The following is a 25,871-nucleotide window of genomic DNA, read 5'->3' as shown; positions in this document are numbered from 1 at the left end:
TGGCATCAGGAGCCGATCTGTAATTTTAGTCGATTGCCCGAGTAGGGGTGGGGGATGTGGTGGATGGAGGCAGTGAGGGCTTCCCTGTCAGGCCAAGCCAACTGGGAGGTGTCCCCTGGGCCAGAAGAGGCCCAGCAGGTAAGTGTGAAAAATTTACCCTTCCTCCAACCCTCACAAGGAGGCCTTGAGCCTCCTTTGCCCTTCACCATGTTACGGTCCCCTGCCATCAAACTCTCGCTCCCGCCAGTCTGGTGCTGGCTCTAGCTGGGACTCCGGGAATATTGATATAAATTCGGCCTGGCCTTTAAGATCCATGTTACCAGACTCCCCGGGTGAGCAGCTCGTTTCAGGGCTCATGTTCAACATACCCACGCACCCACCTCCCATTAAATAATTGGGGCCCTTTAGTAAACCACAGCCGTTCCATCTTTGAACCATGGACTCAAGTTCACTTCTTCTTCAATTTTCCAATTGCACAGAAACGTTTTCTGAGGCAGAAGAGAGACCAAGTCTGTCGAGACTTTACTTTTGAGTCTTTCCAAGGGATGAGAATTAACTATTCCAATGCTCTCCCGGCCGGCCTCCCATCTTCCACCCTCCTTAAACTTCAGCTCATCCAAAATTCTGCTGCTCGTGTCCTAACTCGCACCAAGTCCCGTTCGCTCATCACACTTGTGCTCACTGACCTACGTTGGCCCCAGTCAGGCAACGCCTCGATTTTAAAATTCTCATCCTTGTTTTCAAATCCCTCAATGGCCTCAGCCCCTCCCTATCTCTGAAACCTCCCCCAATCCCGCAACCCCCAACCCCGCCATCTCACCCACCCCAAGATTTCTGCACTCCTCCAATTCTGGCCTCTTGTGATTGCGAATGAATAAAGTAAACTATTTTGTCCCAGCAAATGGGCACTTCGCTACCAGACCACTTGGAGCGATCCACTTCCAATCTACGGCTTCAAAAAGTGGGAACAATGTTAATTTTATTGGTGTGCTGTAATTGATAGGGATTCTGATGCTTTTCCATACATCAGAGGTTATAAGCTACTGGTGAAAGCAGCTGATATCGGAAGTACTAAAGACATGGAGCGAAAAGCCTATGCCTTATTGTTCGGTGACCAACTGCCCCAGAATGTTACGGCAGCTAAAGATCTATTTGAAGCCCTAGCAGAAAATGGCTCTCATAAAGCCCAAACTGTGAGCTGCTTGAAAATGGACTTAACATGGGAGTAATGTGATAAAACCTAGTTGGGCATTTGTTTCAGCCTGCTATCAAACTGAATTATTTTTTGTAGGAGATACCATTATCCTTATTATCTTGGTAAAGGCTTTGTCAAATATTACTTATCAAAATGATTTTGAGTTGAATAACAGATGTTGCTGCATACAGTATAGCTCCATAAAATTACAATGTGGATAACCTTTGTCAATTTTTAAAAAAAGATTACAAATATACTTGAAAATTTAAGGTTGGGATTTAATTTGATCGTGCCTATATACTGACGTGGAAATATATCACCATTCCTTCATTTTCACTGGGTCAAAATCCTGGAATTCCCTGCACCTTCACATAGAAACATAGAAAATAGGAGCAGGCCATTCAGCCCTTCTAGCCTGCACCGCCATTCAATGAGTTCATGGCTGAACATGAAACTTTAGTACCCCCTTCCTGCTTTCTCGCCATACCCCTTGATCCCCCGAGTAGTAAGGACTTCATCTAACTCCCTTTTGAATATATTTAGTGAATTGGCCTCAACTACTTTCTGTGGTAGAGAATTCTACAGATTCACCACTCTCTGGGTGAAGAAGTTTCTCCTCATCTCGGTCCTAAATGGCTTACCCCTTATCCTTAGACTGTGACCCCTGGTTCTGGACTTCCCCAACATTGGGAACATTCTTCCTGCATCCAACCTGTCCAAACCCGTCAGAATTTTAAACGTTTCTATGAGGTCCCCTCTCACTCTTCTGAACTCCAGTGAATACAAGCCCAGTTGATCCAGTCTTTCTTGATAGGTCAGTCCCACCATCCCGGGAATCAGTCTGGTGAATCTTCGCTGCACTCCCTCAATAGCAAGAATGTCCTTCCTCAAGTTAGGAGACCAAAACTGTACACAATACTCCAGGTGTGGCCTCACCAAGGCCCTGTACAACTGTAGCAACACCTCCCTGCCCCGTACTCAAATCCCCTCGCTATGAAGGCCAACATGCCATTTGCTTTCTTAACCGCCTGCTGTACCTGCATGCCAACCTTCAATGACTGATGTACCATGACACCCAGGTCTCGTTGCACCTTCCCTTTTCCTAATCTGTCACCATTCAGATAATAGTCTGTCCCTCTGTTTTTACCACCAAAGTGGATAACCTCACATTTATCCACATTATACTTCATCTGCCATGCATTTTCCCACTCACCTAACCTATCCAAGTCACTCTGCAGCCTCATAGCATCCTCCTCGCAGTTCACACTGCCACCCAACTTAGTGTCATCCGCAAATTTGGAGATACTACATTTAATCCCTTCGTCTAAATCATTAATGTACAGTGTAAACAGCTGGGGCCCCAGCACAGAACCTTGCGGTACCCCACTAGTCACTGCCTGCCATTCTGAAAAGTACCCATTTACTCCTACTCTTTGCTTCCTGTCTGACAACCAGTTCTCAATCCACGTCAGCACACTACCCCCAATCCCATGTGCTTTAACTTTGCACATTAATCTCTTGTGTGGGACCTTGTCGAAAGCCTTTTGAAAGTCCAAATACACCACATCAACTGGTTCTCCTTTGTCCACTTTACTGGAAACATCCTCAAAAAATTCCAGAAGATTTGTCAAGCATGATTTCCCTTTCACAAATCCATGCTGACTTGGACCTATCATGTCACCATTTTCCAAATGCACTGCTATAACATCCTTAATAATTGATTCCATCATTTTACCCACTACTGAGGTCAGGCTGACCGGTCTATCATTCCCTGCTTTCTCTCTCCCTCCTTTTTTAAAAAGTGGGGTTACATTGGCTACCCTCCACTCGATAGGAACTGATCCAGAGTCAATGGAATGTTGGAAAATGAATGTCAATGCATCCGCTATTTCCAAGGCCACCTCCTTAAGTACTCTGGGATGCAGTCCATCAGGCCCTGGGGATTTATCGGCCTTCAATCCCATCAATTTCCCCAACACAATTTCCCGACTAATAAAGATTTCCCTCAGTTCCTCCTCCTTACTAGACCCTCTGACCCCTTTTATATCCGGAAGTTGTTTGTGTCCTCCTTAGTGAATACTGAACCAAAGTACTTGTTCAATTGGTCTGTCATTTCTTTGTTCCCCATTATGACTTCCCCTGATTCTGACTGCAGGGGACCTACGTTTGTCTTTACTAACCTTTTTCTCTTTACATACCTATAGAAACTTTTGCAATCCGCCTTAATGTTCCCTGCAAGCTTCTTCTCGTACTCCATTTTCCCTGCCCTAATCAAACCCTTTGTCCTCCTCTGCTGAGTTCTAAATTTCTCCCAGTCCCCAGGTTCGCTGCTATTTCTGGCCAATTTGTATGCCACTTCCTTGGCTTTAATACTATCCCTGATTTCCCTAGATAGCCACGGTTGAGCCACCTTCCCTTTTTTATTTTTACGCCAGACAGGAATGTACAATTGTTGTAATTCATCCATGCGGTCTCTCAATGTCTGCCATTGCCCATCCACAGTCAACCCCTTAAGTATCATTCGCCAATCTATCCTAGCCAATTCACGCCTCATACCTTCAAAGTTACCCTTCTTTAAGTTCTGGACCATGGTCTCTGAATTAACTGTTTCATTCTCCATCCTAATGCAGAATTCCACCATATTATGGTCACTCTTTCCCAAGGGGCCTCGCTCAATGAGATTGCTAATTAATCCTCTCTCATTACACAACACCCAGTCTAAGATGGCCTCCCCCCTAGTTGGTTCCTCGACATATTGGTCTAGAAAACCATCCCTTATGCACTCCAGGAAATCCTCCTCCACCGTATTGCTTCCAGTTTGTCTAGCCCAATCTATGTGCATATTAAAGTCACCCATTATAACTGCTGTACCTTTATTGCATGCACCCCTAATTTCCTGTTTGATGCCCTCCCCAACATCACTACTATTGTTTGGAGGTCTGTACATAACTCCCACTAACGTTTTTTGCCCTTTGGTGTTCTGCAGCTCTACCCATATAGATTCCACATCATCCAAGCTAATGTCTTTCCTAACTATTGCATTAATCTCCTCTTTAACCAGAAATGCTACCCCACCTCCTTTTCCTTTTATTCTATCCTTCCTGAATGTTGAATAACCCTGGATGTTGAGTTCCCAGCCCTGATCATCCTGGAGCCACGTCTCGGTAATCCCAATCACATCATATTTGTTAACATCTATTTGCACAGTTAATTCATCCACCTTATTGCTGATACTCCTTGCATTAAGACACAAAGCCTTCAGGCTTGTTTTTTTAACACCCTTTGTCCTTTTAGAATTTTGCTGTACAGTGGCCCTTTTTGTTCTTTGCCTTGGGTTTCTCTGCCCTCCACTTTTCCTCATCTCCTTTCTGTCTTTTGCTTTTGCCTCCTTTTTGTCTCCCTCTGTCTCCCTGCATTGGTTCCCATCCCCCTGCCATATTAGTTTAACTCCTCCCCAACAGCACTAGCAAACACTCCCCCTAGGACATTGGTTCTGGTCCTGCCCAGTTACAGACCGTCCGGTTTGTACTGGTCCCACCTCCCCCAGAACCGGTTCCAATGCCCCAGGAATTTGAATCCCTCCCTGCTGCACCACTGCTCAAGCCACGTATTAATCTGCGCTATCCTGCGATTCCTACTCTGACTAGCACGTGGCACTGGTAGCAATCCCGAGATTACTACTTTTGAGGTCCTACTTTTTAATTTAGCTCCTAGCTCCTTAAATTCGTTTCGTAGGACCTCATCCCTTTTTTTACCTATATCGTTGGTACCAATGTGCACCACGACAACTGGCTGTTCTCCCTCCCATTTCAGAATGTCCTGCACCCGCTCCGAGACATCCTTGACCCTTGCACCAGGGAGGCAACATACCATCCTGGAGTTTCGGTTGCGGCCGCAGAAACGCCTATCTATTCCCCTCACCATTGAATCCCCTATCACTATCGCGCTCCCACTCTTTTTCCTGCCCTCCTGTGCAGCAGAGCCAGCCACGGTGCCATGAACTTGGCTGCTGCTGCCCTCCCCTGATGAGTCATCCCCCCCAATAGTACTCAAAGCGGTGTATCTGTTTTGCAGGGGGATGACCACAGGGGACCCCTGCACTACCTTTCTTGCACTGCTCTTCCTGCTGGTCTTCCATTCCCTATCTGGCTGTGGACCCTTCTCCTGCGGTAAGACCAACTCACTACACGTGATACTCACGTCATTCTCAGCATTGTGGATGCTCCAGAGTGAATCCACCCTCAGCTCCAATTCCGCAACGCGGACTATCAGGAGCTCGAGGCGGATACACTTCCCACACACGTAGTCCCCAGGGACACCAGAAGTGTCCCCGAGTTCCCACATGGTACAGAAGGAGCATATCACGTGACCGACCTCTCCTGCCATGCCTTAACCCTTAGATACCCTTAAATTGGTAATAACAATGTTACTGTTCACTTACTGATATAAAAAAGAAAAAGAAAAGCTACTCACCAATCACCAGCCAATCACTTACCCCATTGGCTGTGACGTCACTTTTTGATTCCTTTCTACTTCTATTTTGCTTTCTCTACCGCTGTAGCTGCACAAGCCCCGCCTTTTAAAGGCCGCTCCGACACTGCTCCCACCTCTCACCAACTGCCGCTGACTCTCGAGCTCCCGCTGGGCCTTTTATAGGCCGCTCCGACACTGCTCCCACCTCTCGCCAACTGCCGCTGATTCTCGAGCTCCCACTGGGCCTTTTAAAGGCCGCTCCGACACTGCTCCCACCTCTCGCCAACTGCCACTGACTCTCGAGCTCCCGCTGGGCCTTTTATAGGCCGCTCCGACACTGCTCCCACCTCTCGCCAACTGCCGCTGACTCTCGAGCTCCCGCTGGGCCTTTTTTGGGTCTGCAGTGGTTCAAGAAAGTGGCTCACCACCACCTTCTCGAGGGCAATTAGGGATGGGCAATAAATGCTGGCCTTGACAGCAACGCCCATGTCCCATGAATGAATTTAAAAAATATATAACTTTTTCAATATTTAATGTGGTGCATCAAAGGATTTGTAATATATTCCTTCCTTATTTGAAAGCATCAGTATGCATTCCCAGTGATAACTTGTCCCAGTTATAATCTGACAGTGGTACTCTGCAACCAACTGCAAGGTGGTATGCAAAAATAAGCGCATATTGAATTCCCTTTCAATGTTATTTTTTTCCTTCTCCCTATGGGGAAATGATTTACCTTCATTCAACACCAACTTCAAATACCCTGGCTGAGAATAGACACTCACTGTGTGGAAAGTCATAAACTCTAGCCCATATCCTGCAATAGCACATGACAATGCCATTGGTAACCCAACTGGATTGTTCAAAAATAGTACCATTTTTGTCATGGAAAAATTATGATACAGATAAAGTTTTGAAAAAATATTTCAATGTGCTAATTTTTTCATCAAACTTTGAGATTTAAGTTACTTTTTGTTATTAAATTAACCTTGTTCCAACCTATTTTCACAAGTTACACAGGTGAAAAATATTTTAAATATGGATAATATATCATATGGATAAATGGATAAGTTAACAACACATTAGTAATGAACCTCTTGGCAACACGGAGACATGGCTCCAGGATGACCAAGGCTGGGAACTCAACATCCAGGGGTATTCAACATTTAGGAAGGATAGACAGAAAGGAAAAGGAGGTGGAGTGGCGTTGCTGGTTAAAGAGGAAATCAATGCAATAGTGAGGAGGGACATTAGCCTGGATGATATGGAATCAGTATGGGTGGAGCTGCGGAATATCAAAGGGCAGAAAACACCAGTGGGAGTTGTGTACAGACCACCAAACAGTAGTAGTGAGGTTGGGGACAGCATCAAACAAGAAATAAGGGATTTGTGCAATAAAGGTACAGCAGTTATCATGGGTGACTTTAATCTACATATCGATTGGGCTAACCAAACTGGTAGCAATGCGGTGGAAGAGGATTTCTTAGAGTGTATTAGGGATGGTTTTCTCGACCAATATGTCGAGGAACCAACAAGAGAGCTGGCCATCCTAGACTGGGTGATGTGTAACAAGAAGGGACTAATTAGCAATCTTGTTTTGCGAGGCCCCTTGGGGAAGAGTGACCATAATGTGGTTGAATTCTTTATTAAGATGGAGAGAAAAAAAAAAAAACATAGAAAATAGGTGCAGGAGTAGGCCATTCGGCCCTTCTAGCCTGCACCGCCATTCAATGAGTTCATGGCTGAACATTCAACTTCAGTACCCCATTCCTGCTTTCTCGCCATACCCCTTGATCCCCCTAGCAGTAAGGATAGAAACAGTGACACAGTTAATTCAGAAACTAGGTTCCTGAACTTAAGGAAAGGTAACTTCGACGGTATGGGGCGTGAATTGGCGAGAATAGACTGGCAAAGGACACTTAAAGGGTTGATGGTGGATAAACAATGGCAAACATTTAAAGATCACATGGATGAACTTCAGCAATTGTACATCCCTGTCTGGAGTAAAAATAAAACGGGGAAGGTGGCTCAACCGTGGCTAACAAGGGAAATTAAGAATAGTGTTAAAACCAAGGAAGAGGCATATAAATTGGCTAAAAAAAGCAACAAACCTGAGGACTGGGAGAAATTTAGAATTCAACAGAGGACAAAGGGTTTAATTAAGAGGGGGGGAAATAGAGTATGAGAGGAAGCTTGCAGAGAACATAAAAACTGACTGCAAAAGCTTCTATAATTATGTGAAGAGAAAAAGATTAGTAAAGGCAAATGTAGGTCCCTTGCAGTCGGATTCAGGTGAATTTATAATGGGGAACAAAGAAATGGCAGACCAATTGAACAAATACTTTGGTTCTGTCTTCACGAAGGAAGACACAAATAACCTTCCAAATGTACTAGGGGTCAATGGGTCTAGTGAGAAGGAGGAACTGAAGGATATCCTTATTAGGCGGGAAATTGTGTTAGGGAAATTGATGGGATTGAAGGCCGATAAATCCTCGGGGCCTGATAGTCTGCATCACAGAGTACTTAAGGAAGTGGCTCTCGAAATAGTGGATGCATTGGTGGTCATTTTCTAACAGTCTATCGACTCTGGATCTGTTCCTATGGACTGGAGGGTAGCTAATGTAACACCACTTTTTAAAAAAGGAGGGAGAGAGAAAACGGGTAATTATAGACCGGTTAGCCTGACATCAGTCGTGGGGAACATGTTGGAATCAATCATTAAGGATGAAATAGCAACGCATTTGGAAAGCAGTGACAGGATCGGACCAAGTCAGCATGGATTTATGACAGGGAAATAATGCTTGACGAATCTTCTGGAATTTTTTGAGGATGTAACTAGTAGAGTGGACAAGGGAGAACCAGTGGATGTGGTGCATTTGGACTTTCAAAAGGCTTTTGACAAGGTCCCGCACAAGAGATTGGTGTGCAAAATCAAAGTATTGGGGGTAATGTACTGACGTGGATAGAGAACTGGTTGGCAGACAGGAAGCAGAGAGTCGGGATAAACGGGTCCTTTTCAGAATGGCAGACAGTGACTAGTGGAGTGTCGCAGGGCTCAGTGCTGGGACCCCAGCTCTTTACAATATACATTAACAATTTAGATGAAAGAATTGAGTGTAATATCTCCAAGTTTGCAGATGACACTAAACTGGGTGGTGGTGTGAGCTGTGAGGAGGACGCCAAGAGGTTGCAGGGTGACTTGGACAGGTTAGGTGAGTGGGCAGATGCAGTATAATGTGGATAAATGTGAGATTATCCATTTTGGGGGCAAAAACACGAAAGCAGAATATTATCTGAATGGCGGCAGATTAGGAAAAGGGGAGGTGCAACGAAACCTGGGTGTCATGGTCCATCAGTCATTGAAAGTTGGCATGCAGGTACAGCAGGTGGTGAAGAAGGCAAATGGTATGTTGGCCTTCATAGCTAGGGGATTTGAGTATAGGAGCAGGGAGGTCTTACCGCAGTTGTATAGGGCCGTAGTGAGGCCTCACTTGGAATATTGTGTTCAGTTTTGGTCTCCTAATCTGAGGAAGGACGTTCTTGCTATTGAGTGAGTGCAGCCAAGGTTCATCAGACTGATTCCAGGGATGGCTAGACTGTCATATGAGGAGAAACTGGATCAACTGGGCCTTTATTCACTGGAGTTTAGAAGGATGAGAGGGGATCTCATAGAAACGTATAAGATTCTGACGGGACTGGACAGGTTAGATGCGGGAAGAATGTTCCCGATGTTGGGGAAGTCCAGAACCAGGGGACATAGTCTTAGGATAAGGGGTAGGCCATTTAGGACTGAGATGAGGAGAAACTTCTTCACTCAGAGAGTTGTTAACCTGTGGAATTCCCTGCCGCAGAGAGTTGTTGATGCCAGTTCCTTGGATATATTCAAAAGGGAGTTAGATATGGCCCTTACGGCTAAAGGGATCAACGGGTATGGAGAGAAAGCAGGAACGGGGTACTGAGGGAATGATCAGCCATGATCTTATTGAATGGTGGTGCAGGATTGAGGGGCCGAATGGCCTACTCCTGCACCTATTTTCGATGTTTCTATGTTTCTATCAGCTGTTTCCATCTGAAAGACTGTTGAGGCCCTGTGACCAAATCTGCATTGGACTTTGAACAGCGAGCGATTTTGTGTTATACAGCTCAGAACCTTTCTGTTGAGTATTTGTATTCATCAAGGTGAAGGATAAGAGTGCTGAGAATGGACCAGTTCCAACTTCTGTCACTCGTGTCAGCATTAATCATGTTCAGATCAATGACTATGAAGCCCTCTTTTCTGTTCCAGCCTCACACTGCACCCATGTGAATTGTTTTTTTTCCCATCTCCTACACTGTCCATCTTTGTGCCTCTCTGAGCTATATTGCCAGTTCGTGTTGAGTTTTTCGAAAGGCTTGTGTCATTGGTTCTTCACAAAGAGCTGGATTCACACAATACGTTACATCAAACAGAAAGAGATCTTCAACCTAGCAATTTGACCAGAATTCAAGCCCAGGCCTTATTAAAAGGGACAATGTGCACCGAGGGAGTGCTGTGCTGTCGGAGGTACCGTCTTTCGGATGAAACATTAAACCGAGACCCCGTCGGCCCTCTCAGGTGGATGTAAAAGATCGCACAGCACTATTTCAAAGAATGACAGGGGAGTTATCCCCCCCGATGTCCTGGCCAATATTTATCCCTGAGCCAACATCAATAAAGCAGATTATCTGATCATTATCACCTTGCTGTTTGTGGGAGCTTGCTGCGCGCAAATTGGCTGCCGCGGTTCTGACATTACAACAGCGACTACGCTTCAAAAAGTACTTCACTGGCCGCGAAGCGCTTTGGGTCATCAACAGGTTGTGAAAGGTGCTATATAAATGCAAGCCTGTTCACTCTGAAGGAGGCAGGGTGGGGAAAAAAAGTGATTTGGGATACTGTGGAGTCGGGGGAGCATTCCTGCTCCGAGCTACACAGCAAGGATTTTTCTTTTAAATTGTAAAACCTTAGTGGCATCGCTATCCAATTTGACCAGGGGACCTAAACAGGTGTTCAACCCCCTCATTTCCACATGTAAGGGGCCCAAACATCTGTTTTAGACAGCTAGCGGGAACCAGTCACTCATTACTTCTAGTCACTCGCTGTATTTGGGGGAATGGATTTAAGCGGATTTTAATGGGAAACAGTGTCCTAGTTCAGTAAAAGACAAACAGTTCACAGTTGACATCAATAGCACAATACAAAAAATGGCAGGAAACCTGACAGCTCTTGGTGCTGTCATCCGAAATACAGCACATCGTTAGATATTTCACCAAGGAGGGTAAGCTAAAATGTGTAATATTTCTCATCATATATTGATACAATAAAAAGTTTACTAAATACAATATATTAATCCACATCTTTCATTTTACATGAAACTTATGCATCTGGGACAAGTATTGTTGTTCCACCCCTTAATGAATTCAGAAAGTCGTTTAATACCCTGTACTTCTATGACTATACACTAGATGACTGCAGTGTTGGCTCTACTTCAAAATGTTGCAATACTTGGTTGATTTTCAGAGGATGCTGTACAGGAAACACAAAACTGTAAATGTCCTGGGCTCCTTTCTCCCGCAAAGCATTAACAAACATTCAAATATAGCATGCATTGTAGGCCATCTTGGATAGTCGTGGACTTCATGACAACGGATACAGATATTCTTAAGTCCAAGAGTTTCAGAATAAAATCTTCACAGTTACCTCTATAGTATTATGAAATAAAATCTAACCACTCATTTTGTCTACAAGTGGCACTTATTATTGTCTAACAGTCAATCTGCATTTGCCTCTCGCAGACAGATATACCATAGAATGGCCATGTAGAATAACAACACCCACTGTATGTATTTTAGGAAAAAAGTCCATAATATAGGTTCCATCTGTCCATAAACGACAAGTCCAGAAAAAAGTCTTCTGAAGTAGTCCATCGCAAACAATGTGGAGGATTTACTGAAATGGTGCTACAATTCACATCAATCAATCACGGAGGAAGGCCGCGGGCGTACGCAACACTGTGGGGGCCTCATATTCTGTAGAACTGTCCTGAATATATTTTGCTGCCTCCTTTTGTTGGCTTTATTACTGCCAGGCGTTGCATCTACAGACGTTGATCTTTTGCTCTTATTATTCACTTTAATTTGCTTCTCGTACTCAACAATCTGTCTCTGTAAGTGACACTGAATGGCAAATCCCAGTGATTCAGGATCAACGGAAGCTCCATAAACTTCCCAGGTCATGCCTTGCTCATCCCACACCACATCCCGGATGTTCTTTGACTGCGCCCTCTCCTTCCCTGAATCACCGGCCATCTCCTTTTGTTCAATTTTCACGTCAATGGTATGTTTTGGTTTCCCAATCTTAAAAAAGTGGGAGTGCTTACTGGTATGGTGAGCAGTTTTCGATTGGCCAGATTTCTCATTAGTGGCATGACCAGCTTTTGATTGGGCCAATTCCTTACTGTTGCCACGCGATGTTATTAATGGACCAGACTTTTTGCTGATGTTCGGATCAGTTTTTGATTGGCCAGATTCTTTGCTGATGTCACAAAGAGCTTGTGGTTTGGCCGATTTCTTATCGATGTGTATGCCTTTTGATTGGCCAGATACGATGCTGGTGGTGCCCTGGTCAGTTTCTGACTGAACAGATTCCTTCGCGATATTGTAAGGATCTTGCAGTTGGGTAGATCCTCTATTGATGTCACAAACAGCTTGTGGTCGGACAGATATCTTATTGTCCTGCACATCTATAGATTGGCTAGTTTCCTTTTTGGTGCCATGCTTTGACTGAACTGGTTCCTTTTTGACAGTGTACACATCTTGTGGTTGGCCAGACGTTTTAATCACATCACCAGCAGCTTGAGATTGGCCAGATCCCTTATTGGCGTTATGTGCAATTTTCGACCTATCAGATACTTTTTGGATGTCCTCAGCAGTTTTTGAGCCCAAGGATGGCTTGCTAATGTCAGGTCCCTTTTTTGATTGGTCAGATTTATTACTGATGTCCTGTGGTTGGCCAGATTGCTTACTCATTTCAGGTCCTTTTTTTGATTGGTCAGATTCATTACTATTACTCTGTGGTTGGTCATCTTTTTTATTGATGTCAGCAGCAATGATCGACTGGCCAGATTTAACAGCGTTGCCTTGTGATTGGTCAGATTTGCTAGCAGCAATGCCCGATTGCTTATTGATGTCGTGAGCTAACTGGCCAGATTCCTCAGCAGCACAAGGTGAAACGGTGGGGTGGGCAGATTCTTGGCTGATGTTATCATTAATATTTGGTTGGTCTGATCTCTCACCATTATCACGAGGAGTGTTTGACTGTGCGGATCCCTTGTGTAACTTGGGAGCAGCCTTCGAGTGGTCAGGCTCTGTTGTGAGTTTTAGGTGGTCAGTTTTACCAGGTTCTGATTCATTAGCAACAGGAACAGATGCTGCCTGCCCAGGTTTTGAATCTGCTCTGGTATTTGTTGGCTCACTCCTGTTGTTGCAGTTGGTTTTTAGATGATAATCAGGCTCTTTGGTGGGTTCCTTCTCGTTTTCCTTTTTAACCCTACAAGTAACCGCTGACGAGAAAGGTTCTGCCTCGGCTCCCCCTGCTGACTCCTCGCCAAGATCACAGATGATACTCGATTGTTCAGACCCGTCCATGAAGGTACACATTATCTTCAGTTGCTCTGAACCCCGGTCGCTATCACTGCCACACACCAACTGACCATTGGCCAGAGTGAATTTGGAGTGACTGCTTTCCGAATGGACTTCCCGAGCAGCCTGACATGGGCTCGAGAGGTTCTCCGCCAAGCTCGGCGCTGGGCTCTTGGGGCTAGTTGCTGTCGATTTACATTCAAAACTTTGCAGGACAGCCTGGACCTCAACGTCCCGACAAGACCGACTCCAACTGGAAAGGTAGGAGCTGCCCGGAGACTGGCTAGTCATTGTCTCTGCGTCTTTAAACTTGGACTCTTGTTGTTCAACTTTCCCCCTTTGGTCTGGCCCTGTATCTAATGATTGCATGGTTGACTGGTGCTCTCTGGGACTATCACAGGTGGACACTGGAATCCCCTTCGGCACAATCTGTTGCCCCCGAGTTTCCAAAGGTGCGGCACGGATGTCCGTGTCAGTTTTCGGAGAGGCTTCTCGGTACTTTGTAAATCCCAATTGCTGCCCTTGGTTTTCCGGTTTCGTTTTGGAGGCTGCTTTTCCTTTCGTAGTTGCTGGTTGGAATCCGTCCATTATTGCAGGGTCTGGCTGCCCCCGGTTATTCTCACTCCCAATCTTCCCTTCCCCTCTCCTCTCAGCGCCATCCCGTTGGGTTTGCTGGTTCCGGGCAGCTTTCAGGAGGGATGAGTCCACTAGTAACGGTGCGTTTCTCCCTCCCACCTCTTGACCAGGGGTCTCCGGACCCTTCGCATTTACTAATAGGTCCTGGCTGTTGGTCTGCTGACTGCTGGTCTCAGAAGGTCCAGGATCACCACCCTTGGTCTGCTGACTGTCAGTCCCAGAAGGTTCAGGGTCTGCACCCTTGGTCTGCTGACTGTCAGTCCCAGAAGGTTCAGGATCACCACCCTTGGTCTGCCAATGGTCAGTCCCAGGTTTAGGGTCAGCACCCTTGGTCTGCTGACTGTCAGTCCCAGAAAGTTTAGGGTCAACTCCTTTGGTCTGCTGACTGTCAGTCCCAGAAAGTTTAGGGTCAACTCCTTTGGTCTGCTGACTGTCAGTCCCAGAAAGTTTAGGGTCAGCACCCTTGGTCTGCTGACTGTCAGTCCCAGAAAGTTTAGGGTCAACTCCTTTGGTCTGCTGACTGTCAGTCCCAGAAAGTTTAGGGTCAACTCCTTTGGTCTGCTGACTGTCAGTCCCAGAAAGTTTAGGGTCAACTCCTTTGGTCTGCTGACTGTCAGTCCCAGAAAGTTTACGGTCAACTCCTTTGGTCTGCTGACTCTCAGTCCCAGAAAGTTTAGGGTCAACTCCTTTGGTCTGCTGACTGTCAGTCCCAGAAAGTTTAGGGTCAGCACCCTTGGTCTGCTGACTGTCAGTCCCAGAAAGTTTAGGGTCAACTCCTTTGGTCTGCTGACTGTCAGTCCCAGAAAGTTTAGGGTCAACTCCTTTGGTCTGCTGACTGTCAGTCCCAGAAAGTTTAGGGTCAACTCCTTTGGTCTGCTGACTGTCAGTCCCAGAAAGTTTAGGGTCAACTCCTTTGGTCTGCTGACTGTCAGTCCCAGAAAGTTTAGGGTCAACTCCTTTGGTCTGCTGACTGTCAGTCCCAGAAAGTTTAGGGTCAGCACCCTTGGTCTGCTGTTTAGGGTCAGCACCCTTGGTCTGGTGTTTAGGGTCAGCACCCTTGGTCTGCTGTTTAGGGTCAGCACCCTTGGTCTGCTGACTGTCGGTACCAGAAAGTTTAGGGTCAGCACCCTTGGTCTGCTGATGGGCCATCCCAGATAGCCCATGGTCACCACGCTTGTTCAGCTGACTTTGAGTCCCAGTTGGTCCAGGCTCAGCACCCTTGGTCTGCTGTGCTTTTAACACACTTTCTGCCTGCATACTTGGGACTACTTCTGATGGGTTTGGAGCCACAGTATCTCCCTCCGCACCATCCCGACTGTGGCTACCTGTGCCTGGATCCCTCTGCTGCCCCAGTTCTTCTCCACCGTCGCACTTGACCCGACCTCCACTGGGAGATTTGCCAGGCATGTGGCCTTCAGCTTGGCAGACTTCAGATGTAGAAGGGGCCGAGCCGCTGGGGCTCTCCTTGTGCCTGGGGGAGGAGCTCATTGGCTTCTGTTGGTCTGCAACGGTTGGTTTCTGTTGGCTGTGGTTACAAGTGCTTTCTCCAAGGCCCAGTGCAGCTGTTATACTCTGCACCACCTCAGTGTTCTGGGCACCTGGCACAGTCCCCATCCGGCCCTGCAATCTCCACAGCTCCTGCTCTCGCTCGGGGTCCCGTAAACCGTAGCGTTAGCCTTTTATTATTCTTTTCTCCTGTGATTTTCCTTCGGAGCCCGTGCACTTCCCTGAAAAGACACAGAATCATGAGAGAGAAATCCGGATGTGATTTTTACCATTAGGGGGAGGGGAATTCAAGTACCCCCCACCCCTCCCCCATCAGTCAAAAATAATGAACTTTACTAAAAACATTATGCAATATCTGGCACTCCTGATTAGAGATTTTCAAGGAATCATTGGCATATTTTGTCAATAGTTGTAAAGGACATTCAATCGAGCCTCAAATATCATTTTAACCATTGAGATGTTGCACTATTCTTAATTAATAGCATTTTAAATCCAGTTTTAAATGTGTGAAATGCAGTCCGCTAGTTGTCACTGAGCTGTCACATTCTATGTCACGATTGTTTATTTCAGAGATTACATGCTTGAAAAGTACATTCTGTCTAAAGAGCTCTTAGTCATACAAAATAATAAATGTACTATCTAAATGTCCTTTCCCCGTTCTGTATAAATTACCTGGTAGAACAGGCCTATTTCACAGCGAATGATGTGACTTCCATGAATCAATGTGTACTGAATGTTAATCATTCTATGTTTGGTCTCTCTCACGCACAGACACAGACACACACAGACAGACACACACGCAGACACACACGCAGACACACAAACACACAGACACACACAGACACACACGCACACAGACACGTGCACACACACACACATGCACACACATACACGCACACACAGACACACAGAGACACAAACACAGACAGAAAAAACGCAGACACACACAGACACAAGCACATACACAAAGACACACAGACAAAGAAACACGCATACACACACACACATACACAAATAGTCACTCACAGACACAAACACACACACCTACACAGAGACACACACAGACACACACAAATAGACACACACATACACAGAGACACACACAGACACACAAATACACAGAGAGAGACACACACATACACAGAGACACACACAGACACACAAATACACAGAGAGACACACACACACACACATACACAGAGACACACACAGACACACAGAGACACACACACACACATACACAGACAGACACACATAGACTCCCTGCCGCGGCTCCTCATTTGTATTTGAAATAATGTTCACCATTTTCTTTATCAGCCGACTATCCACTGCATAATCAATATAATAGTTTAGTGAAAATCGAGGGAAAGCTCGGGGCGGTTTCACTTCTATATTTATTTCCCAGACACAGCATCGACCTATTTATAAAGCCAGTATTTTCAACTGAGAACCGAAGTGCTGGAGAGCTCCCAGCCGCGAGTAGGAGAGAACACAGCGCTGGGAGCGAACATGCGTGACATTGGAAACACAAATCGAGCCAGCTATTTATATCCAGCCAGCCACATCTGAGACCAAGGTTAAAGTAAAGGTTTTTGCAATAACTCACACACACACCTTGCATTGAGGAAATGGGAGAGATTGTGCAATATCACACACACACACATCTTGCATTGAGGAAATGGGAGAGTGTTTGAGGAAGGGGAGAGATTTTTTGCATCCCTCTCCCTCACACACACACACATTGAGGAAGGGGAGAGATTTTTGCATTGTGAGTTCAGACAGAGTTGCTGCAGCCGGGTCTGGTGCACGGTCCGGTGCCCCCCACCCCGGGCTGTGGTCCAGCCAGCCACTGCGGGAGAGCCTTGTCCCTCTCCCTGTCCCTGTCCCCTCGTTGCCTGTGCAAATGCTGGAAGAGCGGCCACTGCAGAAACACACACTGCGGCTGCGAACGAGCAATCTCAAGGTCCCTCACAATGCACTCACCCTCCTGAGCTCCCCCGGGCTCCCACTCGCTCTCCTGCTGCCTTCCTCCCAAGGAGACCAGAAGCTGACCTTGCAGTTTAAAAAAATATATATCTAACCATCTTTAAACAGCACTCCAACTCCATAAGGTGCTCACGCGAAGAGACGGTCCGAAAGGCAATGTTTGCAGTTCTTTCCAAAATTGGTCTTTGCAATGTAAAGGACTCCAAGCGGCTCAAAGGAATCTCTCGGCGCAACAAATAAAAAGCGCTAGCAACTGGAGTCTGCGTAACCACGTCAGACAAATCCCACCCACTGATTCTCACTCACTTCATTCATTTCCAATTTGTTTCTACGCGGAGCGCTGCTTGGGGCTGCCACTGCTCGCAGCATCTCCCCCCTCGTGTTATTCCTGCCACTACATTTCATCTCCGGCAATGCGAGCCAGTGGCTCAGTGGGTGGCACTCTGGTCTCTGAAAGTCCTGAAGGTTGTGGGGTTCATGGTCCCAGGGACCTCAGCACATAAATCTAGTCTGACACTCCCAGTGCGGTGCCGAGGGAGTGCCGCACTGTCGGAGGTGCCGTCTTTCGGATGAGATGTTCAACCAATGTCAGCCCTCTCAAGCGGCCCTAAAAGATCCCACAGGCAGCGTTTCGAAGAAGAGCGGGAGTGTTATCTCCGTTGTCCTGGCCAATATTTATCCCTCAGTCAACAGCACGAAACCAGATGATCTGGTCATTATTGTTATGTCTTTAGATGCTCTGATAATGACTCTACGAGGCAATGTGTTGTACTTGAACTGCAGTGACCTTAGTCCATTTAATGTAACTCCAGAGTGAGGATCACGCATGGTGGCCTGCCTTTTATACTAGGCCTGGCACACCTGTACAGGTAACCTGCAAGTCTCCCACTGCAGTGCCCTCTGGTGGCACACCTTAGTGACCATACAGCTGGTGTGCAAGTTTTCCATAGTAGTGCCCTCTAGTGGCACATCATATGTAATAGTACAATCAGTAAACATGTCTAGATACATGACATCACTCTCCCCCAAGTCCTTAGTGCAAATTGCCTTCATGCATTGACTGTGCTCTGGGCTTAGCTCTATCTGGTTGATCCTTGGAGGGCGGTTTCCATCTTGGGCGAGTAGGTGGTGTTTCGTTGGCAGTAAAGGTCTGGTGGTTTCTGTTTGTGCGTCCATGCCCACTCCATTCTCTCCCCCCACATATAGATTATTACATTCATATACATTCAAGTCCAGAAAAAAAAAATTACATTTACATCATTACTTTTGTGATGGGCAAGTACATTTGACTGGTGAGGTACATACTTGACACATAATTGGAATCAGTACTGCTGTCAGCACTGGTGCATGAGGATAAACGAGTACCAGAACTGCTGGATGGTGTCCAGGTGATCTGGTGGCGACACGGTGCCCAGTGCTGGCAGTGGGAACCCGGTTGCTCAAGTTGCCTGCTCTCAGGGCCTTTGCTGTTGCTCCTAGCGTCGGGCAGGTTCACAGATCCTTTCCTTGCGCCCCGGGTCGCTCCTGCTCCCTGAAGAGCAGTCGTCTGACAGTGCGCAGGGAACTGCTGACTCGCCTGCTTCGGCGTTATTTGGTTTGGTATCCTGGCTGGTCCCAGTCCCATTTGGGAAAACCGTTGTGGGTGACCCTTCATTCCCGGGTGGTGATAGGGTCTGTGGGCTGCGCCTTAGCGCAGTTTGCTCTTTCAGACTCGTTGCAGTTAGTGCCATCGGGTGCCTGAGAGGTGGAGCTGATGTGCCATTGCCCTCCTGAGATCGCTTGCTCTGCAGCTTGTCTATATTAGCTGCTTGTGGCCACACTCAGTGGTGCATCAGTCTAGTCCCAGGGACGCAGGCTACAGCATTGGGTAGCTCGCTGGACCTGTGTGCTCCTGATGGGTGTTTGCCCACTGCATTAACTGAATGCAGTTGAAATCCTACATCGCACAACGTTTCATTACTCATTGTAGCTAACATGTAGCTCCGATCGCAATCGCACGACTTTTCTTTGCTTTTATTTTTACATGTACACAACTCTGATCATCAATTACAAGCTTTACATTTAACTCACAGTTGCTATTACATTGATTGGGAATGTGGACCTGTCTTTTTAAGTGTGGTGAGTTGCTGGCCTCCTTTAAGAGAGCCTTGCTATCTTTACCCCAATCCTTTTCTTCACTTGGTACCACGTGTTGCTCCATCAGCGCTGCACCTCGTGGTCTGACCACCGCCATCTTTTTCTTCAGCGCCTCACCTCGTGGTTTGGGCACCAGCTTTCTTCCATCCACGATGTCGACTACTGTGATCCTCTTCTCCCCAGGTTCTGCCACCGAGGCTGGGAAGTCACCTTTGGATCTGATTTTCTTCCTCCGGAGTCCTGCCACTGGAGCCTGGAAGGTCCGTTCAGGTCATCGCAGCTAGATCATCTCCACGCAGTCGTGCTGAGCGGTCTGTGCCTCAGGTGCTGTGCTGGTCTGCTCTCTGGTGCCGGATCCAACCTCAGGTGAGGGCTTGTTTTGTCTCTGAGCATGGAGGACGTGGATCGCTTGAGGGATGAAGTCTTCCCAGCTCTAATGGATCTTCTCCATCCATCTTCTTCCGAGTAGCGTTGGTCCATCATCTGCAACAATCCACAGTAGTAACTTGTGCATCGCGCCATCATGGAGTAACTTTACATCTACACCACCAACAACTGGGATAAGTTCATTGGTGTAGGTGCGCAGCTTTGCCTGAACCGTGATCAACTTGGGTCGTTCAGCTTGATTGTCCCATAGCCTCTCAAAGGCTTCTTGATTCATTACTGACTGGCTCGCCCCCGTGTCCACTTCCATGAAGACTGGAACGCTGTTTATCTCGACTTCCATCTCAACGGAGAACATTTGGTGGTGCAGGTAAACATGCCATACACCTCATCGTGGGGCTGAGCTGCCTCTCTGACTATCGCTTCATAATCTGCGCTGGATTCATGGCCATCTGTAGACTCTTCATCAACACAGTGAGTCATATTTCTTTTACACAGTCGCTGGAGGTGGCCCTTTGTGCTGCAGCCTTTACACACATAGTCCTTAAAATGGCACTGGTGAGCCCTGTGATACCCTCCGCAACGCCAGCATGGTGCTACTCGATTAGCCCCCCTCAGCAGATTCTGAGTTAAGGGAGATTCACGTTCTACAGTCCAGCATCTAAAAGGCACCATCTGTGTACAGTACTTGCCGGGTTTGAGTCCTGAGGATGAGTCATCCGCCTAGAGCCGCCGGTCGAGGTCATGAATGCCTGGCTCATGGTGATGGCCTTCTGCAGTGTGACTGTGGTATCCACAGATAGTAGCTTATGAAGAAGGCCCTCGTGGCCGATTCCGATGACAAAGATATCCTGCAGCGCTTCGGTGAGGTGGTCGCCGAAATCACACGGTGCCGCCAGCCTCCTGAGGTCTGCAGCATAGTTTGCGATTTCCTGGCCTTTGGGCCGTCGGTGGGTATAAAACTGGTGTCTGGCTGTGAGGACGCTCTCTTTGGGCTTGAGTTGTTTTTAGATCAGCGTTACAAGCTCCCCGTACGTCTTGGTCGTTGTCTTCGCTGGTGCCAGCATGTCCCTGACGAGGCCATAGACGGTGGGCCCACAGCTGGTTAGCAGGATAGTTCTGCACTTATCAGCCAGTGTGGCCGGATTGTCGCCTGCCACGTCGTTTGCTGTGAAGAAATGGTCAAGCCTCTCCACAAAGGTGTCCCAATCATCACCATCAGTGAACTGCTGCAACGTATCAAGGTAAGCCATTTTCGCATGAAAGTCCGTAATCTCGTCGCCAATTGTTATGTCTTTAGATGCTCTGATAATGACTCCATGAGGCAATGTGTTGTACTTGAACTGTAGTGACCTTAGTCCATTTAATGTAACTCCAGAGTGAGTATCACACATGGTGGCCTGCCTTTTATACTAGGCCTGGCACACCAGTACATGTAAACTACAAGTCTCCCACTGCAGTGCCTTCTGGTGGCACACCTTAGTGACCATACAGCGGCTGTACAAGTTTCCCATAGTAGTGCCCTCTGGTGGCACATCATATGTAATAGTACAAGCAGTAAACATGTAAGATACACGACATCTATCACATTGTTGTTTGTGGGAGCTTGCTATGCACAAATTGGTTGCCGTGTTTCCCACATTACAACAGTGACAACGCCTCAAAAGTACTTCATTGGCTGTAAATCACTTTGGGACATCCGCTGGTTGTTAAAGGTGCTATATAAATGCAAGCCCATCTTTAATTAACAAGATCTACCCTCCAAGCTTAGCACTGAACAAGATTAAACTAGAAATAGAAACAGAAAATGGTGGAAATACTCAGCAGGTCAGGCATCTGTAGAGAGAGAAACAAAGTTAACATTTCAGGTCGATGAGCTTTCATCGGAACTAGTATACTTACTAGCTGTATGTGCATAGCTCAAATTTTTCAATTGCTTTGATTGTTCTGGTTAGTTGTTGTCCCTGGCGATATTTAGCTTACTTATTAACATATTTTTCCATGGTTACTAACATTTATCTTCGCTGATCAGCCATGGCCTAGTGGTAGTATCTGCGCCTCTGAGTCAGAAGGTCATAGGTCATAGCCCCATTCCAGAGACTTGAGCACATAGATCTAGGCTGACACTCCAGTGCAGTGTTGAAGGAGTGCTGCAATGTCGGAGGTGCCGTCTTTCGGATGAGGCGTTAAACCGAGGCCCCGTCTGCCCTCTCAGGTGGAAGTCAAAGATCCCATGGTGCTATTTAAAAGAAGAGCAGGGAAGTCATCCCCGCTGTCCTGGTCAATATTTATCCCTCAATCAACATCACTAAAACAAATGATCTGGGTCATTATCATGTCGATGTGTGTGGGAGCTTGCTGTGTGCAAATTGGCTGCCGTGTCTCCTACATTACAACAGTGCCAACACTTCAAAAATATTTCATTGGCTGTAAAGTGCTTTGGAATGTCGTGAAAGGAGCTGTATAAATGCAAGTCTTTCTTTTTAAAAGTGACTACACTTCAAAAGTACTTCAGTTGTTGTAAAGCATCCTGAGGCTGTGAAAGGCGCTATATAAATTCAGGTTCTTTCCTTTATCTTTTATTCTGAAATTTGAGATAGGTTGTAAGTAAGTCTTTCAAAGCTGAGGGAAACATTACAAAGACAGTGAGAAGAAGGCTTTGGCTGCCCTTGTCCTATCTGCTTGCTCCAATTTGACAGCAGTGAGCTAATAAAAAGGGACAACTGCAGAAATAATGAGATTAAGATTTGAGCACTGGATTTCAGGGGAAGGAAAATAAGCATGTCTGAAATGTTGACGATTGAAGCATCTGAGTGGAGGCAGCAGGCAGCAAATTGGCTTTTAATTGTGGAGGTCACCTCAATCTAGACCGGTCCCATTCAGAATGCCCATTACAATTTCAAATCTGTTCTCATGGCAGCAAGCAACATAGGACTCATATTTTATATAAGAACTTAAGAATTAGGAGCAGGAGTAGGCCATTCGGACCCTCGAGCCTGCTCCGTCATTCAATAAGACCATGGCTGATCAACCTCAACTCCACTTTCCTGCACTATCCCCATATCCCTTAATTCCCTTGATATCCAAAAATCTATCGATTTCTGTCTTGAATATACTCAAAGACTGAGCCTCCACAGCCCTCTAGGGTAGAGAATTCCAAAGATCTGAGTGAAGAAGTTTCTCCTCATCTCAATCCTAAATGGCCAAATCCTTATTCTGAGACTGTGACCCCCTGGTTCTAGACACCTCAGCCAGGGGGAAACATCCTCCCTGCATCTACTCTGTCCATGCCCTGTAAGAATTTTTTATGTTTCATTGAGATCACTTATGAGGCAGTTTGGGCCTATGCTCATTGGAGTTTAGAAGAATGAGAGGTGATCTTATTGAAACATTTAAGATACCGAGGGGGCTCGACAATCTAGATGCAGAGAGGATGTTTCCACTAGTGGAGGGATCTAGAACTAGGGGGCATTGTTTAAGAATAAGGGGCCGCCTATTTAGAACTGAGATGAGGAGGAATTTCTTCTCTCAGAGGGTTGTAAATCTGTGGAATTCTCTGCCCCAGAGAGCTGTGGAGGCTGGGTCATTGAATAATTTTAAGGTGGAGATAGACAGATTTTTGAACGATAAGGGAGTAAAGGGATATGGGGAATGGGCAGGGAAGTGGAGCTGAGCCCAAGATCAGATCAGCCAAGATCTTATTAAATGGCGGAGCAGGCTGAAGGGGCCAAATGGCCGACTTGTGCTTCTATTTCTTATGTTCTTGTGATCTCTCATTCTTCTGAACCTTGCTCAATCTCTCCTCATAGGACAACCCCCCACTCCAGGAATCAGTCTGGTGAACCTTTGTTGCACTCCTTCTATGGCAAGTATATTCTTATACTATATGGAGAACTTACTTATGTTTTAGACATGTTGGTTTCCTTCCCTCCCAAGTTCAGCACTCAAATATTAATCTTGTTTATGGAATCTTGTGCTTCTCATTGCAAGCTCTATTTATAAATCAATTATGTGAAATTTTGGAATGAAAGGTAAAATGCTCGTTGGCGCTGGAGAGAAAAAGTGAGATGGTGACACTATATTTCAACAGCTCCCCAAATAGCGGATATCATTAAGAGCCAAGATAGGGATTGAGATTCACCAGATCAATCTCAATGTAATTTTACATCTGTCTCTGGTAGAAAATATATTTCTTAAATAATGGAAGGTTACCATGACTATTATATACACACATTTTATTGGAATCTCAAATGAACCCATTTTGCAAAGAGATGATTTTTTTTGTATTTTAAGAAGCAAAATTACAGAGCGAACTGCACCGAGGAAGGTGATTCTGGATCTTGTGAACACACACTGAAAAATCATACTAAGGTATCAACGAGTAACTTGTACATTTGCCACTCCACTCATTTCACACCTCAAATCGCTGGAGAAATACCACCAACGATGTCTCCGCAAGATCCTGCAAATCCCCATGGAGGACAGACGCACCAACGTTAGTATCCTCAATCAGGCCAACATCCCCAGCATTGAAGCACTGACCACACTCGATCAGCTTCGCTGGGCAGGCCACATTGTTCGCATGCCTGGCACAAGACTCCCAAAGCAAACACGCAACTCGGAACTCCTAGACAGCAAGCGGGCCCAAGGTGGGCAGAGGAAACATTTCAAGGACACCCTCAAAGCCTCCTTGATAAAATGCAACATCCCCACCGACACCTGGGAGTCCCTGGCCAAAGACCGCCCTAAGTGGAGGTGGTGCATCCAGGAGGGCACTGGGCACCTCGAGTCTCATCGCCGAGAGCATGCAGAAAACAAGCGCAGGCAGCGGAAGGAGCATGCGGCAAACCAGACTCCTCACCCACCCTTTCCTTCAACCACTGTCTGTCTCACCTGTGATAGAGACTGTAATTCCCATATTGGACTGTACAGTCACCTGAGAACTCACTTTTAGAGTGGAAGCAAGTCTTCCTCGATTTCGAGGGACTGCCTATGGTAATTGTTATATATGCAGCCTATAAATATACTCTCTGTGTAGTCACTGTATAGTTGCATAAGATGGAGACTTGTTACCTGATGTACTATCAATAAGATTTACACTGTGTATATACTATGCTGGCACCACTAGAGGGTGCAACTGGTGGAGACTGGGGTTTCCTGCCCCTGTGGCAGAGGCTGTCCACAGAGGGCACCTGAGGGTCACCTGCATAGGTGTGCAGGGCCCAGTATAAAAGGCTGCCCACCATGCTGGTGCCTCACTCTGGACTTACAAATAAAGGACCAAGGTCACTACAGTTTGAGTACAACACATTGCCTCATGGAGTCATTCATAAGTGCATCACAGACATAACAATAATGATGATGATGATGACACTGTATTTTTGAATGCAAGGCACAGAGTTCTAGATTTATTCACACCGTTATAACATCATCCTAAAGTACATCCACTTCATTTGGCCCATGTCCCTTTCGATGGTACCATTTTATTTATGCACCTTGGCACGACCAACAAAGCCTGCTGTTTCACCAGAAATAGCCTTCTCCATTTTGCTTGCGAACAGTGCAAACAGCATTCAGAACGGACATCTGCCAAACTCTCCCGATGACGGCACTCCCCCTGGCCCTTGCCACTGATACTGTCTTCCTCTTGCATTGTACGGACTGTGAACTGCAACCTAAATTCCCTGAACACTCTTCTCTCAAGCTTGTTAACTGAAAGTGTGTGCTGTGCATGTGAGCGATGCCCGATATGGTAACTAGATACTTACTTACACATGAGTACAACCTCTCAGGGTAGATTTGGATCAGGAAGGCAATTTGATTCATCTTGGCTCATCCATCTGGGAGTAGTCTCGAGTTACCCCACGCTCCCCCACCTCCGCCACCAAATCACAGCATC

The 25,871-nt window shown here is 46.4% G+C and overlaps 1 protein-coding gene across 1 annotated transcript; it reads right to left on the bottom strand.

The window, feature by feature from the left end:
• Positions 1–11,043: 11,043 nt before the first annotated feature.
• On the bottom strand, positions 11,044–15,662 carry LOC139231839 (G protein-regulated inducer of neurite outgrowth 1-like). The gene has a single exon (XM_070862536.1). It carries the CDS (start codon positions 15,572–15,574, stop codon positions 11,657–11,659), a length of 3,918 nt encoding a protein of 1,305 aa, XP_070718637.1. The 5' UTR covers positions 15,575–15,662; the 3' UTR covers positions 11,044–11,656.
• Positions 15,663–25,871: the final 10,209 nt, after the last annotated feature.

Source organism: Pristiophorus japonicus, chromosome 2 (assembly GCF_044704955.1).
Source record: "Pristiophorus japonicus isolate sPriJap1 chromosome 2, sPriJap1.hap1, whole genome shotgun sequence".
Lineage (NCBI taxonomy): Eukaryota > Metazoa > Chordata > Chondrichthyes > Pristiophoridae > Pristiophorus > Pristiophorus japonicus.
Note: the sequence above shows the minus strand (reverse complement) of the source record. Positions and strands in the feature narration are given on the sequence as shown.